The 19,337-nt window shown below is 39.9% G+C and overlaps 1 protein-coding gene and 1 long non-coding RNA gene across 27 annotated transcripts in view; one reads left to right on the forward strand and one right to left on the reverse strand.

The window, feature by feature from the left end:
* Nucleotides 1–19,337, reverse strand: part of Enox1 (ecto-NOX disulfide-thiol exchanger 1) — a 571,647-nt gene that overhangs the window by 146,332 nt on the left and 405,978 nt on the right. For 23 of the 26 annotated variants that reach the window (XM_087197407.1, XM_087197410.1, XM_087197409.1 and 20 more), the window contains 2 exons: nt 3,490–3,663; nt 2,123–2,329 (listed from right to left, as the gene is read on the reverse strand). In XM_087197407.1, coding sequence (XP_087053533.1) covers nt 2,123–2,329; nt 3,490–3,663 — 381 coding nt within the window. The remainder of the gene's footprint in view (nt 1–2,122; nt 2,330–3,489; nt 3,664–19,337) is intronic. The other 3 variants (XM_087197408.1, XM_087197401.1, XM_087197400.1) reach the window with 1 other exon arrangement.
* LOC110349000 (uncharacterized) lies at nt 175–18,900 on the forward strand. Its single transcript, XR_002394663.2, has 3 exons — nt 175–473; nt 9,227–9,333; nt 18,537–18,900. It is a non-coding gene; the product is annotated as an uncharacterized LOC110349000 (long non-coding RNA).

Consider the following 19,337-nt stretch of genomic DNA (forward strand, 5'->3'; position numbering starts at 1 on the left):
TTTCTCATTCCACAAGCACCCTCCCCTTCACCAAAACATCATTAAAGCCTTACAGAGACCTTGATGACGATGAGACTAAAATTAGCTTGGCCTTCAAATGTGAACATGGTCCTAAAATTAGACAGGCTTTCCAGCTGGGCCTGGGCTTGCAGGAGCTCACACAGAGGAGGGCAACGTGCCTTCCTTCCTGTCCCTCCCATTAGTCAGACTGTTACAGCTCCCCAGCACTGACACGGCTGCCTCGGCCGGCATCCAAGACAGAGCTGGAGACTTCTCTGTACCTAGGAGGGGAGGCTGCAGCTGAGGCCTGTGCTGGGGCTTCTTCCTGCTGCAAAGGGGTAGACTGAGAAGAAGCCATCAGGGCTTGCTGAGGGGAACAGGCCAGGCCCATGGATCAGAAAGGGAAAAAGCACAGGATCATGGCATAAGTAATAGAGCTCTTTCAGATGACTACATTTGAGACTACTTTCACGGTATGTTATTGAATTTCTCATTGGGTCTAAGTATGGTGGTATACACCTATAATCCCAGCACTCTGGGATGGTGAGGCAGGAGGATCCCAAGTTTGAGTCCAGCCTGAACAACTTGGTGAGACCTTGTCTCAAAATTTAAAAAAACTTTAAAAGGGATGGGGATATAGCTCAGTGCAATGGCCCTGGGTTCAATTCCAAGTGACCTTTAAGCTACTCTAACTCTCTGACTGAATTATGTGGGACAGAGTAATAGCTGGTTGTTTTTGTTTTTGATTTTGACAGACAGACCTATGATTAGAACCCAGATACCTGGGACAAAGTTTGCTGAGAAACAAGAATCAGTCCTTCTTTGCCATGCCCAGGGTACCTGTGTTAAAAACAACCATGTACTGATGGTTCCTATGTTGTACCTATGTTATATACTTGCCAAGTACCAAGTATCCAATATCTGATGTAACTTGCCTGACAGTCCTAGTTGGTAAACCACTCTTTTCTTCAGATGAGAACAAAGAGCTGGGAGAGAGGTTATCCGCATCGGCAACCCAGTTCTCCACACTGTCCAAACCCCTAGTGGCCTAATAGCTGTGTGTAAATTGCAGAATGTCCTTATTCCAGGTCTGTCTTCCTTATCCACTGTGGAGTGCTTTCAGACTTGGTTTTTCTCTTTGCAAGATTTTACTGGAATAAGGGTTCCAAAGTTCTCCAAATTATTATCTGGTTCAGGAATGTTTCTGAAGTTTCAATATTTCTGAAGTTTCAAGACAACCTCCAGGCATCTGCACAGAATGTCATGGCAATAGAGACTGACTGCAGAAACTAAGTAAAACCTGGCAGTAATGTTCACATGGGTTTTTTTCATGTTGTGTTCCCATCTTCCCCTATTAGCTGTGCCTTAGGAATATGGAAGTGATACATGGAGGGTGATAGTGTGAAAAATGTCACTGGAAAGTGTGAAGGAAAAGCAATGAGTTGAATCTAAAAAGTAGGTCCTTCTAAAGCCCCATCTCAACAGCAGCTCCATTATTTACAGAGTTGGCAAAGGCCTTGTTGACAGACTCCATACACATGTTCCAACACCCACAAAGTGGAAGGCAGCATATGGCCTAATTTCAACATCTATAAAATTCTCCAACAAAAACTGGTACCAAAGAACAAGGCCAGTTGAGCAGGCTTAGTGAACTATCAAATGAGCAGTGATGCTGGTCCTTATCAAAGGGCCCATGAACTATGTACTTTCCTGTGAGGAACTATTCTCACTTTGGTAATCTGGTGCTGAGAAAGTAAATCCACTTCGAAAACTAAAATTATTCTGAGAGAGTACTTTACTCCCCAGAGGATTACATCCAATAACAATAATGGTCCTCAGTACTCATAATATTGCTTTTCATCTAATAAGCACTTGAGAGCATTAATTAGAAACTCAATGGAATTCCTAAAGACTGGATGGTAGGAAATCATTCCTGCAGTGAGGTATATTCACAGCCTGAACAGAGAGCCTTGGGCAGCTAAGGAAAAAGGCAGAATTCCTCCTTCTCCAGCCCCAAACTATGAGTACTTTATTGTGCTTTAAGACAAAAGGGAATATGCTCATATTAACATCACAAAACATGACAAAATGCCTAGCACACCCCTTATGTAATGCAAAGTACCAGAAAGGTAAATGGCTTTATCAACCATGAATTCCTCTGCAAAGCGAATGTGACAAAAATTCTTCTTGCTCTTTCGGATCGCTGTAATATCACCACACTGCTCAAAGACTTCTTGAATAATTTCCTCGGTAGCATTTTCTGGTAATCCTCCGACAAACACAGTCTTACACCCAGGAGGTCGTTCTCTGGTGGAAGGAGGTGGAAGATCTAATAGCACAACAAAATAGAGAGTTTTGTCTTTTATTGATTGGTCCTCTTTTCCTGGCTCAGTTGGCAAAAGTCAAGCTTGTAGTTATCTACCCCAGGCAGAATGACCATCCACTTCCATACCAATTTAGATTTTCTATGGGCTGTATTATTTTAGGTTCCTCTCCCTCCTCCTCTCAACCTTTTTTCTCTGTGTTTGTTTCTACACTGAGAGGATATGCTTGCTCATGAACAAAGACAGTGCACATGTTAGCATAATTTCATTTCTCCTTCATAATACACAGGCCCAGAAAAAAAAGGAGGGGCTTTCACAAAGTATAAAACATGATGAAAGAGCTTGGCCTATTATTGGCTATGTCTTGTTGCCAGATAAAGAAGCAGCAAGGCGGAACACAGGAAGCACACCCTAAAGATGCAAGCACAATACTTACTTGACTGTGAAACACCCGCGCCTGAAAAAAACACTTTGTAATTATTCGCATTTAAATGAGCAAACCATTTCATTTTGGGGAGGCTGTATAAAAAGATAAAATTTACACTGTTACAACATTTTACCTAGTTTATATGTAGATTACTAAAGCAATCTCTTGAAAAGTCCACTTTAAAAAGGCAACATTGATTAATATGAATTTAAAAAATTCTAGCTATTTAGATCGAAAAAATTAGTATCTAAGGCTAAATTTAAAAAATTCTGGCCCATTTACTTCATCAAATGTATAGGTCCTTTAAGCAAATGCAATTTGGTCCAGAAATTCTGAGACACAGGCTCCCTCCTGCACCAAAATTGCTAACTGCCAAATTAATTCAAGTTTCCATCTAACAAACACATTTCAGAGTTTTTCTCTTACATTTGTGAAGATAGATGAAAGTGCTTATGTATCTTACACTATGTTCTCCAGGAAATGCTAGACTTCGCTGAGTGCAAACAAATTCTTAATGTTGGATATAAATCCCCAAATCCCTCATCCTGACCTCTTGGTGGCTATTCAGCTCCTGGACAGATAAAAGAACAGATCTCTGTATATTTCTTCTAAAAGAGAAACAAAGGCCTCTTTTCGTGTGTGTTTGAATTACATCTGAAAATTAATGCAATACTATTTTAAATAAAAGGGAAATAAATTTAAAATGATGAACAAATGTTTTTCACAGGTGTTACTTACTTGGATTTTGAGGAAAAAGAGTACAACTTTTGCAGTGAATTATTTCTTTAACAACAGCCACTTCAGTTGGTGGTGGGGGTGGTACCAGCCCCAGGCCTGGTATCATTGGGTTAATAGGGGTGATTCCAGTCATCATGTTGAGGCTTGGGTCAAAACCTGGGACACAGATTGAGTCTGTAAAGCATATGAAAAAATCCATTTTTGTTATTTTCTATTTTTCAGTTTTTCCTGGCATAAGATGCAGCACTAAAGAAAGCTATTTCAGAAAGGGGGGAGGAGTGGAAATAAACCTGAAACTACATGAAAAAGAAATTTTATTATGTAAAATATTAACATGGCAGAACAGAACACAGCATATTAAAGTGTAAAATCATGTACCATGAAGCTATGCTATTACTTTGAATATAATTTTCTGTTTTTTAATGTCAGTGTATTGTTTACCCTGCCTTATGACCCAGAATGTGGGAAGAATATCATTTAACATTGAAGTGCCCTGTGAATCGAATTGTCAGTCTGGTTTTATCAAAAGAGCCTTCTTGTACAAGTGACCTAGATTTTGGAAAGTTCAATTTATATGTGGATACTTTATAATGATCACTGAAGTCACGCCTAATCTACTGCTCCCAGGGTAGGGGACAAAGTGTGATTATAATTACTATAGCTGGTTAGATACATGCAGGCATAAAGTTAGTTGTGTATATTTCTGAATTCTATTGGATAATCATTATTTCTTCCTATAATTCAATCAGTAGACAATTGGTCCATCCTTTTCAAATCCTTACACTTTATATTTAAAAACTACTTCCAAATGTGAAGGGGATAAAAAGAATGGGTTTTCCATATAAAAACTGAATTGATTTTTAAGTGTGATAATGAAGCAAGTAATTTCAAAGATGATATATGAGATTTTTGGGGGAGTGGGTAAGACTTCTATTATCAAAAAAGGCAAAAGATAAATGTTGGCAGGGATATGGAGAAAAAGAAATATTTATATAGTGTTGGTGGAAATGTAAATTGATGTTACGGAACCAAGGAAAAACAGAAGTATGATCCAGCAATCTCCCTACTAGGTATATATCAAAAGGAAATGATATCAGTATGTCAAGGAAACATTTGCTTTTTCATGTTTATAGCAGCACTAGACAGAATAGTCAGTGTATGGAATCAAGCTAAATGTCCATCAACAAATGACCAGTTATAGAAACTGGCTGGAAGGCTGAAGCAGGACATGCCTGGGCAACTCAGTGCAGACTTAAGAAATAAAAAGGTCGGGGTGGTGTAGCTCAGTATAGGACCCTGGGTTCAATTCCCCAGGACCATGGGGAAAAAAAGGAACACAAAAGAAACTGTGGTACATACACATATAATAAAATACTATTGAGTCATTTAAAAGAAGAAAATCCTTTCATTTGTAACAACATGAATGAACCTGGAGGAAGTATGTTAGGTAAAATTAGCCAGGCACAGAAAGATATTCCCTGGTATCAAAGTTGAAAAAAGTAGATTTCATAGAAGTAGAGAGTAGAATGGTGGTTACCAGAAGCTGAATGGCTCGACAGGGTGAAATGGGGAGATAATCAAAGGATACATAATTAAATTCAGGAGGAACAAGTTCAAGACATCTGTGGTACAGCATGGTAACTATAGTTGCTGATGATAATTTTTTTTTTCTGTACTAGAGAAGAAACCCAGAGATACTGTACTACTGAGGTACATCCTCAGCATTTAAAAACAGTTTTTTTAAAAAAATTTTGAGAAAAGGTCTTGCTAATACTAAGTTGCCCAGGCTGGGCTCAAACTTGTGAAACTCCTGCTTCATCCTTCTAGAGTGCTGGGATTACAGGTTATTGAAGTATGCCCAGAGTAGATGCTAAGTATTCCCAACATAAAAATGATAACTATGTGAAGCAATGCCCTTGTCAATTAGCTAGATTTAACCACTCCACAATGTCTATATACACCTCCATACATCAGATTTCAATTTTATCTGTCAATTTTTAAAAAGTAAGCCCTTTCTAACAGCAGAGGCTGTTAAAATACTGGAATGAATTTGTAAGAGTATCTGCAAGATCCTTCTCCTCAGGGTTTTTATGTTTACAGAAAATAGCAGTCTCTCTGGTGGTGTGATGGTGGACTGAGGTAAACAGATAGAGGCATAGATGCCACCAGGGCATGGTGACTCTCCACCATTCTTCAAGGATGAAACTTCCTTCTTGTCTCTCACTCTCCTATCTTTTGCTCTCTTCTCATCTCTGGTCACATTCTTCCTTCCCACTCCCCTTTCCTTTTGGGTTTTCCCTCTCCAGCCCATGCCCCTGCCATCCACATACTCTGTCTGCCTGTGCTGAAAGGCTGCATGAGCCCAGAGGCAGATGCAATGACAACTATAGCCTTTGTTTACTAAGAAATTCTAGGAAGATACAGGAAGTTTGGCCAATTTCTCCATTCTGGAAAAAGATATATAGCATTTTTCCAGCTATCTTGGATATGCTCAAACCTCCTCTGGGTTGAACAGAATAAGCAGTGTGATCCCTGATTTATAACCTCAAGAGATGTGTCCTTTTGTTAGAAATTTCATTTCCTTTGATAGCACGCTAGCATGACTTCAGTAAAATTTTTTTATTTTGTATGCCCACTTGTGTTTTTATACATAATCCTAAATATAAATACCAAATAGGCATTTTCTTTCAAACAGTCACCCTAATATTGTAGGCACTTCCTCTATAATTACGCTTTTCAGCTTCTTCCTCTATGACATGCACTGTTTGACTGGGCTAGTCTTTGGAGTACCAATATTCCTGAACTCCAGGTAGCTATGTCAATAGTGCTCAAAATGTATTGATATACAAAAGATATGAAGGGTTAGATAAGGGCAAGATTTAAATTCTAGTTATTCATCTAGTCCTTATAGTACTTCACTGGTATTATTCCCATCTTACAGATAAAGAAATTAATCCTTTAAAGCAGTTAAGTAAAATATCAGACATCACAAACCAAGCCACTGACAGATTCTGAACTAGGGCTCAGATCTTTGGTTTCATACTTAAACATGTATTAGACACTATAACTATTTCAATGTTTCTACTTACATTGACCCAACTTGATTAGTCATCTAGTACAATGCCACTAATCCTTAAAACATTTAACCTTAAAAAAAAACAAAAAAAAAAACAAGATTTTTTTCCTCCTGATCTAGATGTCAATTCTAAAAAAGTTCCAGAATAGAATGGTTTACAACATAACGATCATTGAAATAACATACTGGCTTCCAAGATGAATATATTAGAAATAGAAATATTGGCAGTAATAGGCTTGTGCATTTCATTTAATCTCATTCCATACATAGGCTTCATCTCTTTCTTTCCTGACCTGGCCTTCGCTATTGTTTGCCAACACAGAATGATTTAAGGCAGAAACCACTCAAGACTGCAAGCCCTGAAATGCAAGCCCTGCAAATTATAATAAGCAGATGTTTTGAACAAATGAGATGAGGAGCCCAGCGAGTATATTCTCTTTTAGTTGCGACAGACTTCTGTTTTTTTTCTGAGGACCAAATACATAAATAAATAAATATTCAGAAATGGTGACAGAAGACATTACCCCTGAGGAAAATGTTTTAATATACAGCGGGAGTTGTATTGCTTTTTCAGAGACATCAATATGAAGACTATGAGGTTTAATGAAATCTGCATAGTGAGTGCAGTAGCTTGAAAAGAGCTTAGAAAGGAATCAGCACTTAAATTATGTTGGACCTCAAAGGGTCTGAGATTTAACGTTTGAACAGAGGAAGTAGAGAAGAATTAGACTTTTTTAAAATAAGAAACCATTACTTTTTAACAATATATGAACGATGGAAATTGTTTCCTCAAACAGCACAAAAGCATATTATATACTAACTCATTAAAGGCCATGCATAAATGTTGAAAATCTGAGAAAGACACATACACACAAGAAGACAAAGGTGAAGGCAACCCAAACTCTTAAGAGTCAGTTTCTGGTCTTGTGCAGAAAAGCTGCCCCTGTGAACTTCAGAGATAATGAATTACAATCTACTCTGGGAACAGAGGAGAATGGCATAAATTGCAACATGAAAAGATCCAATTAAGTATGTAGCAGAACTTGCTTTTAGAAACTATACTCAAACAAGAAAAAGGGTTATTCACTTTATACCATGGCTCTGTCTAGTTCCTTTCTGTATTGCTAACTCCAAGCATAGAGTGGAAGGCCAGAGCTTAGCAACGTTTCTCTTTGGTTGTCTATTCCCAATTGGAAAAGACAAAAACTACAACAAAAGTCCAGCTCACTGATTCACAGTCCAGTGCTTTAACAGTGAGATGAGCATTTTTCAGTGTGGTTTGGGAGGCTTATGTTTAGGATTTTAGAGGGATGGCAGGGGAATTAGTCAATTGACTGTCTCATTCATTCATTCATTCAGCATTTCTTGGGCACTTACTATTGATTTCATTCATTCGTTCATTCAGTCATTCATTCAGCATTTCTCGGGCATTTACTACTACGAGGATCTATAGTTATAGTAACTGTATCAATTCCCTACTTGGAAAATCACAGGGTTTGAAGTGAAAACAAAGGATGGCCCCCTGCCCCACCAGAGTGGTCAAATATGAATATGGGAACTGAAGTTCAAATAGCCGTCCAAAAGAACTACCCACGAGGAGTCAGATAGGCTTGGTGATCCCAAGTAACTTCCCATGGCTTCATCATGGTATGCACATGCCCACAACATGCTGATAAGTGGCCCACAAGGTGCTAACAGGCTATAGGGTCTTGCAGATCAGAAGGGACCTGGCATCCACTTGCTTCTCATTGGGATGGCAGCCCTTAAAGGCCAGAGGCATGTTCTCCCACCCACACCCTGCACAGTCTGTGCCACCCTTTAGCCTTTCTTTTCCTTTTGTGCTATCCCCTAGCTATGTCTTCGATCTTTTCTGCTATTTCTAGTAGACCCCTCTATATAGGGTCTCATATCTGAGTTGAGAACCAGATTTCATGGGAAAGAAAGGCAGTAGGAGCCTCTTGCCTGGCAAGGCAGACATAACTAGGTTAGGTGAGAACAGGGAGGTTGGGCCTGACAAGCTGTCAATGCCAGGAAAAAACCTAGCCCAGAACGCAGAACACTATGTTCCAAGAGAATAATAAAAGGGAAGGTAATCAGAGTACATGATGGGAGCACTGCTGGTCTCATCCAGGTCCAAGGGTGTCCTGCAAAAGAGGCTGAGCACACACATCATTACACTGTCCAGTGTGGCAGGATAGCCACACCAGGAACCTTTGTTGCAGGTTATAGTGCAGGGCTGTTCTACTCAGGTTCAGGCATCTGACTCAGTCCAGAGGGAATGGGGTTTGGCAGCAATATCACGGGGTTACAGGTTAGGAAATGCTTCGCTACATAACAGGTTACCTATGCTGGGTCTCGCCTGGAGAAGCAAGACAGGATTCATATACCAGAGCCTGAGATTTGGGGGAGGTGGCAGACAACCAAGTTATCAGACACAGGGCACAGGCTAGGGCATAAAGCCTGTGTGGATGCCAGGAGCCAAGGCCCAGGGCTCCAGGCCCCCTATTCCTGCTGTGGTGAGAGGGGCCCATGAGTCCAGGCAGAGGACTTGAGTGGGAGCCAGGTCCCAGGACATGTACTTCACAGACAAATAGGCTGGAGGGCCTCCCCCTTCTCCAGAAGCGTTACTGACTTCACATATGACCTGTTATCACCCTGCAGAGAAGTTACATGATACACATGGACATTCTGTTTCCTGGAAGTTTAAGATGAGAGACTTAGAGCAGTCTCCAATGGCAACTGACCGATGCCCCAGTTCCCTAATGTCGGTAAGTACATGAAATATTTATTAAAGTTTTTTTTTTTCATTTCATGGTCTTCTTTCCTCAAACATTCTCTTACAACCATTTTGTGAACTGCAAAGGAAAGCAGTTTTTAGAAAGATGAACTTCAAGTCAAGGGATCAGAGCACAGGTGGGTGACATGAGGTTAACTGGTTTCTTAACCTCTCTGGGCTTCACTGAGAATGTGAATACCAGATATGTTACTGCCACCAAACGGGAGCATCCAAGACCACCTAGTGAAGGCATATCAAAGTGTAATGAGCCCACAGCTGCAGTCAAACATACCTGAGACCAAGCACTGGCTGGGACACCTTAAGAAATACAACCTTTCTAAACTCATCCATAATATCTTTAAAATGGAGCAAATAATATTTATCTTTTAGTGTTTGTGTTACTTTTCTTTCATTGCTGAGACAAATACCCGATACCCAAAGTTAAAAGGTAAGAATGGGGAAAAAATGAGAACCAAGATGCATTATGTAAAGGTACAATTCCCAGTGAGAAATGTAATTGTGTTGTATACCTACAATGTACCAATAAAAGAATTTAACAACAACAACAACAACAACAACAAAAACAAAGTTAAAAGGTAAGGGGTTTATTTGGGTTACAGTTCATAGAGGTTTCAGTCCATAATCAGTTGGCTCCAAGGATGGGATGGCAAACAAGCCTTGCAGAAGAGAAACAACATGGCACGTACAAGGCAGCAAAGGCAACAAGAGGGTTTAACGGCATCTTTCTGTCCCTTTTATCTTATTCAGACAAGTGGGATTAGAGCAGGGGCAAACTAAGCACTCACATGCAGTGGTTTAGTAATGACATACCCTTAAACCTAGCATCACACATTCCAGATTCAACTACCTCTGAAAAAGAAAGTCCCATCTCAACTGCAAGAGGCTTTGAGGGGACATCTAAACACAAACCATAACAGTGTTCTTGTGAGTAATAAATAAAATTTGAAAAAAATAATGGCTAGTGTCTAGCAAATGGTACTCAGTAAATGGTAGCAATGAGGTAAAACTAACATAATTATATTATAACCTTATATAAATATAATATTACCATTGAATAAACATAAAAGATAATAGTGATGATAATGAAATGCTTCATTTGACAAACATTTGAGTGTCTACTGAATATTGGAAATTTTGCTAGGTGCTTTGCAGGCAAAGATGTATATATGACTTCCTTCTTCATGAATGGGATAGTCCATGATTAAAAACAACTTAATAGAAAATAACAACATGGTGTGACACTTGCTGTGAAACATTAAAATAAGAGTGCTATGGAAACACAGAGAAGGGGGACAGCTAAACCAGCCTGGGAGACGGGGTATTATAAGGTTTGAATTATGCTTCCCACAAAGAGATGTTAAAGTCCTAAGTGAATATAACCAGTGAATATGACCTTATTTGGAAATAGGGTCTTTGTTGATGTGATCATGTCAAGGTGAAGTTGCACTAGATTAGAGAGGGCCCTAACTAATATGACTTCTGTCCTTACAAGAAGGGAACAGACAGAGAGACACATCAGGAGAGTGCCACGAGGACAGAGGCAGTGATTGCAGATACATAGTGCAGAGTTCAGGATTACCAAGGAGAGCCAGCAGACTCCAGAAGCTAAGGGAAAGCATGTGATGGATTCTTCCCTACATACTGCAGAAAGAACCTGGCTCTGCAGACAAACCAATGTCAGGCCTCTGGCCTTGAGAACACTGAGAAAATACATTTCTGTTATTTTAAGATATCTGGTTTGTTATGGCAGACCAGCCCTAGAAAACCAATTCAGGGGGATAGTGTCAGGGAAGGGATCCCGGAGAGGGCAAAAGTTGACCTGCTTCTTTAAAAGGATGATTTCTGTATAGGCAGTGGGTCTGTTAAAAAAATATTCAAACCCAATCCCTTGGAGGCAGAATTGCTCTTAGGTCTTCTCTTTGTGAAAAAAACAAACCCTGAAAATTGCTACATATTTATTGAGAATAAATCAACTACATAGATTATTTGTTAACATAATAGTGTACTTTATAAGATAAGTGAATACCTACAAGCAGGATCTTTAAGAAAGCGAAATTGAAAATGTGTTTATGATCTTTCCAAAGAGATCCAAGGCAGAGAGGTATGTTTCCCATTTAAATCCAAGATGTGCATCCAGAGTGCGTTCCTGGAGCCCTGCCATGCCCATTTTATAAACACAGACCTCATTCCATCAATAAAAGACTCTGTCTCCTTGACTGGGGTGCAACACTAGCAGCAAGGAGGAGTGCAGCTGTCAACAGCTATTTTAAGCACTGTTGACTTGGGTGAGGAGATTTGTGTCTGTGTTTGAAAATATGACATGTCTTGAAGTGAAAACCATTTCAAAACTTCTGCCCAAAACTGGCACAGAGAAGAAGTGGCTGCTCAAAGAACTCTGTCAGATATTTCCAGTAACATACAAGAGGAGGGAGCCTGCATTCAACAAACCAAATGTCTGGAGCATGTAGGAGGTAAGGGGCCATGAAAGGCCCTGTGAATTCACTCATGCAGGGCCAAGTAACTGAAAGGCAATGCCTGGTCCCTTTCAGTACAGACCCACCCAGCACCAGCTGCTTCATGCTTCTTGGCCCTGCTGGAGCACAATCCTCAGACACAGGGGCCCTCACAACAGAGGATGAGAAACCACACCAGCACATGTGTTCAGGTGTGGAGGAATCTCTTTGAAGAGATGGACACTGGACCTAAGTATGGAATATGAACTCTCAGAGATGAAAGAGACATGGCCCTTATTTGTCCTATCCTAGGGATTTAGAGATAAGAAAATCAAATTGATACCTGGAGACATAAAGTGACTGTGCCAAAGTCACCTAGGTAGTCAAGAGTGGGTTTGGAATGAGAGTGGAGGGCCCTCTGCTGCTTCCTGTGCATTTGAGTTCTTCAGTGTCTCTCTGGCCCACCAGCCTTTTGGCAAGTTCCAGTGACAGGCATTCACTGTTTCCTCACACAGCCCATTCCATTTCCTACTGGAGTTTCTCAGTAAGAAATGCAACCTCATACTTGGGTTCAGGAACTGGTAACCTGCAGTGAAACCCACTGTCCTTATTCCTCACTCCTGGCATACTGAGACAGGGCTCATTCTCTTTCCCATCATTCACATTCATGAAGAAAGCCCACAGAATACCTAGATCCTCTCTTGTTCAGCCTCAGTACTCTGTTCCCTCCATCCTGCCACATGTGACTGTCCTTCTGTAAACCCCACCTTTCAGAACTCCAGGGTTATCCCTATACAGAGGCCAGGAAGAAGGTGGCTAACCACTTAGCAGGGTCTCTCCCCTTCTTAATTCTGAGCTTTCCCTGACTCCTAAGTGGGCATATTGCCATTAAAAAGTGACACTCCTATTTGATGCTTGTTTTGGGTAGGGCCTGCATGGAAGGCTTCCTCATGTCTTCCAATCATGTGATTCTCTGGGCAGTCCCATCAGCGCCAACACATGCTAAGTGGCCTCATTTAATCAAAACACACTTTTCTTGCCCCTCTGTGGAAAGATGCCCTTATGCATCTTGGCAGTGGGCATTTTGAACTCAAATGAAGAATTCATCTAATTTTTCATCTAATTTTCCAAATCTGTCTTCTTAGGTTCTCCTGTCTATAATTTTCCCTCTTGTCCTTAATATTTGTAAAAGAGCTAGACAATTCCCTCTTAAAGTTCCTTTCCCTTCTCATTCATCAACAAACTTCTCCTTGCTGGTCAGATTTAGCTGTAGAGGCAGGGAAGATCAGCTCATGCTCAGGAGGGGAAATATTAGCTGCTTTTCTCACAAATGCTTGGGAGGCCTGAGGTTCAGGCTTGGTACCTGGAACATTCCCCATCCACTTCTCCCTGGCCAGGTAGTTCTTTGCTTTCACCAAATATTTATTATTTCTACTCTTTCCCCTCTTTACCTTTACCCCAAATGCTCTCCATGGCCCCTGCTTGCTCAGATTGGTGCATGCCTTTATAACATACCTTCTTAAAGAAATCTACTCTGTCTACCTGGTTGCATTTATTTCTTTTGAATCCTGTTGATTTCTAGTTTGAAGACCATTCCCAGGTCTCATGGATGCACGTAGGTTACTCTTAACTCCTTGTGTCGAAATCTCGAGTGCATTCAGTTATTGCTAAGGCTTACTGGAGCTCTCTCCTTGTTTCTATGCCTTGTCTGATGAAGTCCATGACAAACTATTCCCAGGATCCTGGGCATCTCTCTTACTCCATCCCTGCTAAACACTTGTGAGCAGGTTACACACCTGCAGGTCTGGCTTATTTCCTTTAAGGTCATCACCCTCCATCTCAGTTCCTAGTTTAAAATCTCTGTAGGTAACCACAGCCCATCATGTCCTAAACATTTAGATCCACCTTTAAAAGAACTCCTATATCATATTGTTTGTTCCTATTGCTGATTTAAGTTATTAGCTCTCATGTGAAATCCTGCAAAGGCCTCTTTTTGTTCCCCCCAAACACAGATTCTGTATCTTCTTCCCCACCTCATTTTTCTTCCCTCCCTCTCCTGGTCTTCCTTCCTCAACTCCCTTCCCCCACACCCTTCTCACACTCCTCAACCTGGGAGCAGCCAGCAATGCCCATGGGAAACTCACAAGAATAGACCCTAACTGGGGCCTCTAAATTACTTCTTTCAAACTTCTTTTCGCATCCCTTTCTCATTAGCTGATGATTAACTTTCTCTCTGTATGATGTTATGTGACTTTGTACAGCAGGGTAGTTACATAATGATGGGGGGGGGGAAGGGTTGAATAGGCTTAGTTCTGTGTGCAAACTGACAAGCTCATGGTACTAGAGAAGACGGTAGAGGTGAAAAACTGTTGAATCTTGAGATGTACATTTGAATACTCAGTCAAGCACCTAAGAAGTACTTTTTAATTTTTACACATCTATTTATAACTCATCTATCCTTCTAAGGAGTTGAGACACTTCAAGTACATACTGAAAGACTAATATATGCCAACATAGTCCTATCTGGTGTTCAATGTCTCTTTCCTTTACATAACTCTTCCCTTTCTTTGAAATCAGGCTAATAGCCTGGTGACTTCACAGTGACACAAAGCCCCGCATAGTCAGTTGGTCATGACAGCAGAGATGGTATTTCACAGAATATAAGTGTCTTTATAGGGATCTTCCCATTGATCCCAGATTGTTTCCAAGGCAATGTGCAGGGGGTAAGCTTTTGATTTTATTTGTCAACCTCAATTCTAGTTTACAAAAGCAGCTGACAGATAACATCTCACAAATTTAAAAAAAGAATAAAGAAATACTTATTCAATATTTAACTTCAAAGAAAAAATTTACATCAAAGTATTTTAAACAATTTATATAGATTTCAATTTATACTTACTGTTAGAACAGGTTGAAACAACACAGAATTGGCCTCTTTAAATAAACTCAGCATATAGCTGTGGACTTGGACTGAAAAGAAAGCCTGTTTTAAATGTAAATATATCAAAAGGGCTCCTCAGGGAAACTGAAAATCATGTGTGGACTAATCTCATGTTAATTTAATTTTACTACTGGACTGTGGGTAAGGAGAACTGGGTGACTTAATGGTCACCTTATCTCAGGACCCAACATCATCCTGGGCACACAGTCTGACTTTCAATAATTCTGTTAATGAAAGAAATGATAAAATTTACAAAATGTAGAATTTATACTAAAGGGGCAAGAGAAAGTAATATTTGGTTGCTCAATCCATAATGTCACTACCTAAATTCAGGTATATCTAGGCAAATAATATATGATAGTCTTTACATTTACCTTATTAATTGATAAAGAGAGCCATGTGGGTTTTTGTTAGTTATTCCTTTTATGATTGTTACTCCACTTTAGAGATAATGAGACTATATAAGAGGTATGAGGAGAGAGGGTGCCCTCAGAACCAGGGAACACACAGGCAGAACTGGTTGTCAAGCACTCGTGAGTATGGCACCTCTGAGTCATCCCTCTTGTTCACCCTCCCACTATCATGGTACCTTAGGGGAATGAGGCAGAGGGGCAGGACAGTAAGTCTAGTCTCACTGAAATCCATACTAGGTGACCTAATGTCAGTTAGTGCGTAAAAAGTTCAGGACAGGACAACTCATTGCATGCCACAGGGAATACCATAGTACAGTAGCCAAAGTAACATGCAACCCAACCAAAACGAGTTAGAAAAAAAGCTTTGCTCCTCCTCTATTATCTTAAAATGGAAACATAAGCTATATGCAATAAACATAATCTACAATTCTATACTACGATAAATTAAATGAAAAATAAAGATGGAGAAAGTAAAGTATACATTCTGACTAGAAATTAGGAAGGGGGAAGAAAAAGAGTTGAGGATGGAAAGAAAAGAGAAATCAATCGGATAGAAAAGCAGCTTAGACAGGTGGAAAACAGCCGAAGTTCCAAGGTCAACAGTACAATCCTGCTCTTGCCTAATTAAGCAGCCTCTGTGCCTCAGTGTACCTCAGTTCTCAGTCTCCAAGAAAGAGGAATAAAGGGAATATTTACACTGGCATGAGTGTCCTAGGATTAAATGAGTTAAAATACGCAATGAGCTTCAAAGCATGGCTCACACACAGTGAGAACTCAGTACATATCAGCTATCACTCTGATGATGAACATTATACATACATATATATGGGCAAGTGCACATATGCGTGTGTGCATGTGTGTGTGCTGTATTGTATGTGTGCACAAAACTGCTTTAGTGTCTTTTAAGAAATATATCCCAATGCATTATGTAAAGGTACAATTCCCAATGGGAAATGTAATTGTGTAGTATACCTACAATGTACCAACAAAAGAATTTAATACAAAAAAAAAAAAAAAAGAAATATATCCCATACAGGTACAAGCACTCAATGATAAATGTAAACATGTTGTATACCCAAAATGTACCAATAAAAGAATTTAAGGAAAAAAAAAAAAGAAATATATCCCAATTCTCCACTGCTTTTTACACCATGTTTTACAGTACTATGTATCCTAACTTTAAGAAAGTACTATACAGGGCCGGGGATTTAGCTCAGTGGTTTCACCACCTGCTGTGCAAGTGCAAGGACCTGAGTTCGATCCCTGGTACCAAAAAAAGAAAGAAAGTATTATACATAGGTGGAAATCAGAGGGTCTTCTAGGAAGCAGTATCATACAGTTTCCCCAAAGGAGAAATTTCTCCAAGGATTTAGTATTAGAAAACTTCACCACCACCACCACCCCCCCAGAACACAAGGCGTTTTTCTATAACTAGAAATGAGAACTGCAGAACTCGGTGCTATTTCCTCTCTGCTCTTTTTTTCTGCCAGAAAGATGAGATGTTACACCCAAACACTCCAGAGGTGCTCATTTCTATGTCTGGCATATCTTCCTTCCCCTTAAACCTAGTTTTCCTTTGTAATCCTATTTTATCCATCTAAATGAATATGCCTAGGTTACCTGCACATGTGGACATGCGCACACCTTTTTAACAAATTAAAATCTAATGGCACCAGACTTTGAAAATACTTCATGTCATCTGAGGGCCTAGACAGACTTAATATTTACATGATGTACATTATAGCTTAGAAGGCACCAATGACAACCCATATTCTCCTATACCCTATCATTTCTGGCAAAATCCTGTGTAATCCTAGTGGCTAATTTTTCAGAGAAGCAAACTAATATGGAATAATTTAATTAACACATTGCCATTGGAAACTAATTTAGCCTTTTGGGCCGAGAGTGGTGTGCTTTGAGCATTTCTTAATAATTTGTTTAACAGTGCTTCCTTCCATAGCATCCATCTCTCAACGCCAGCAACTCAGAGAACTAATTTCCTGCATGGAAGACAATCCCTAAAGATTTTTTTCTTAAAGATTTCAAGGTTAATAACAGAGATGATCACCCAGATTTTCATTTTAAATCACTCATTTTCTGCCCAGTTGTGAATTCAAAGAATGTTTTTGTTTTTCATTTAGGCGTCTTCATCTCATTCTCATTTTCAGAAGATCCAAATTTGAATTATTCCTTAACCTTTATGCAATGCAGTACTATATTTTCAAAACCCTTTTCCAGTCATTTAATAAGCTGGTCTCATTACATCTCTGTTAGAGTTTTACCTCTCTACAGATTCAAAAGGAAATGACGGTTTGGAAGACTGAAAACATTTGCCTTCAGCATCCTGGAACCATACAAGAAGCAGAATTTGGTCCACACTGTCTTTGCCACAGTGAGAGTTTCCTTGGCTGTGGCCTTCAGGGAGGCAGGAGGCAAAAAGCAGAGTGGAGAAAGTGGGACATACAGCACAGGGGTACACCTAAGGCTTCTTATCTCAAAAAACCTGAAACCTACCCTGTCCACTTGACAGCATTTTTTACAAGCATCAGACTTATGATGGACATTTATGTGCTAGCAATTTACAAACAACTAATCAATACACAAATGTAAATTATAGTTAGGATTTTTTTTTCTATTTCAGCTGCCTCTAGGGTCCCACAGTAGTGCTAAGTGCCTGTCTTGAGCAGAAAGAGAATTCGATATATTATTCACTATATTACTGTGCTTTTAAAGACTATGCAGAAGGATAACAGGTGAGAGAGGGAGGGTGTGTGTGTGTGTGTGTGTGTGTGTTATTCATTCTTCTCACAATTCCCAGCAGAGCTGTGCCATTCTCCATGTTAGGCTTCACCAGTAAGTTTTGCAACTGAAAAAAAGTAAGGGGCAGTTTTCTTTATTTACCTGGTTTCCTCTGAGATGTTTGTTCATTAAACATTTCTTAGTCACCTGCACGATTGTGAGGCAAATACATTAGATGCTGGGCACAGAGGCAAGTCAGGGCTTCTGGCCTAAGGTGCCCACTACGACACAGACACAGTCACAGAGCCACACTGGGAAAGGACAGTGTAATTAGGGAGGCAAACCCAGGTCCCATGCCACTGTCCAGAAAAGAGCCTGATCGCACTCTGAATTACAAGTGGCTGTCCTCAGTGAAAGCATCTATCTTGCTAAGCCACTGTCTCCCCAAATCCAAATACAGCACACCCAAGTCAAAGAGCAGCAGCAGCCCTTTGGGTTGAAGCCATACTTTTAAAACAGCCCTTCTCACTGCTTTTATCAAATAACTTTGGGGTCAGAGGGCTGTTGAATGCTTTGTTATGTATCTTTATCTGTATTCTTACTTACCTTTCTCCTTTTCTTAACACAGGGGCATTCTGGATCAGCAGGCCTCCTTCAGGCTGAGCTTACATCAGACATGCTCCTGGTGTGGAGGGCTGAGGTTATAAAGGGTAGATTTGTTGTAAAGACAGAGAACAAGGGCTAGCTAATCTATATCTGCTTGTTGCAACTGAGTGGGGAATTTCCATTTGGCAGAAAGGCCAGAATAGAAATGTTAGCTTGGGCATTCATACCCATATTCAATTATGTTTTCTTGACTGTACCAAAAACAGATCTTCATGTTTTTTATCAAATACATTTGATCAGTCAAAAGAATTTGAAAATCCTATCACGAGTATTTAACTTCTTTCTGTCACAAAATGATGGGCCAGAGGCACAAGGGAAGTGAATCATTTCAGCAAGTTTTTGTTAAATAAAGCTAAGTTAAACTAAAATGAAACAGAATAAACTAGGAAGATGGATCAAGTATGCATTGGGGGATTTATCCATGGCATTCCCTGTTCTGTATCTTTCTCCTGTGACACACGTATTATTCACTGTCACCAGTAGGCACTTGTGTCCAGGTGGGCTGGGTGCTAGGACACAAGGTAAAGACAAGTGTTTGGGCTTCCTGTGTTGAGAAAGGCAGAAACTTTCAGCAAAAATTTAAAAAGTACCTTAATTTATTGAAAAATATTTTAAAATGAAACAGAAGAGCTGACATTACACCCAGACTAACACAGTGGCCATGGATTATGAGAAGAAAGTTCTATGTCTAATCTCAGAGTTTGGTGCCAGAGAAATCAAATAAATCCACAAGGATTCCCTCACACAGTGCTCCTGCCACTGC

The sequence above is a fragment of the Heterocephalus glaber genome, unplaced genomic scaffold (genome assembly GCF_053883595.1).
Source record: "Heterocephalus glaber isolate CG9 unplaced genomic scaffold, H.glaber_assembly_v1.0 deba00001666, whole genome shotgun sequence".
NCBI lineage: Eukaryota > Metazoa > Chordata > Mammalia > Rodentia > Bathyergidae > Heterocephalus > Heterocephalus glaber.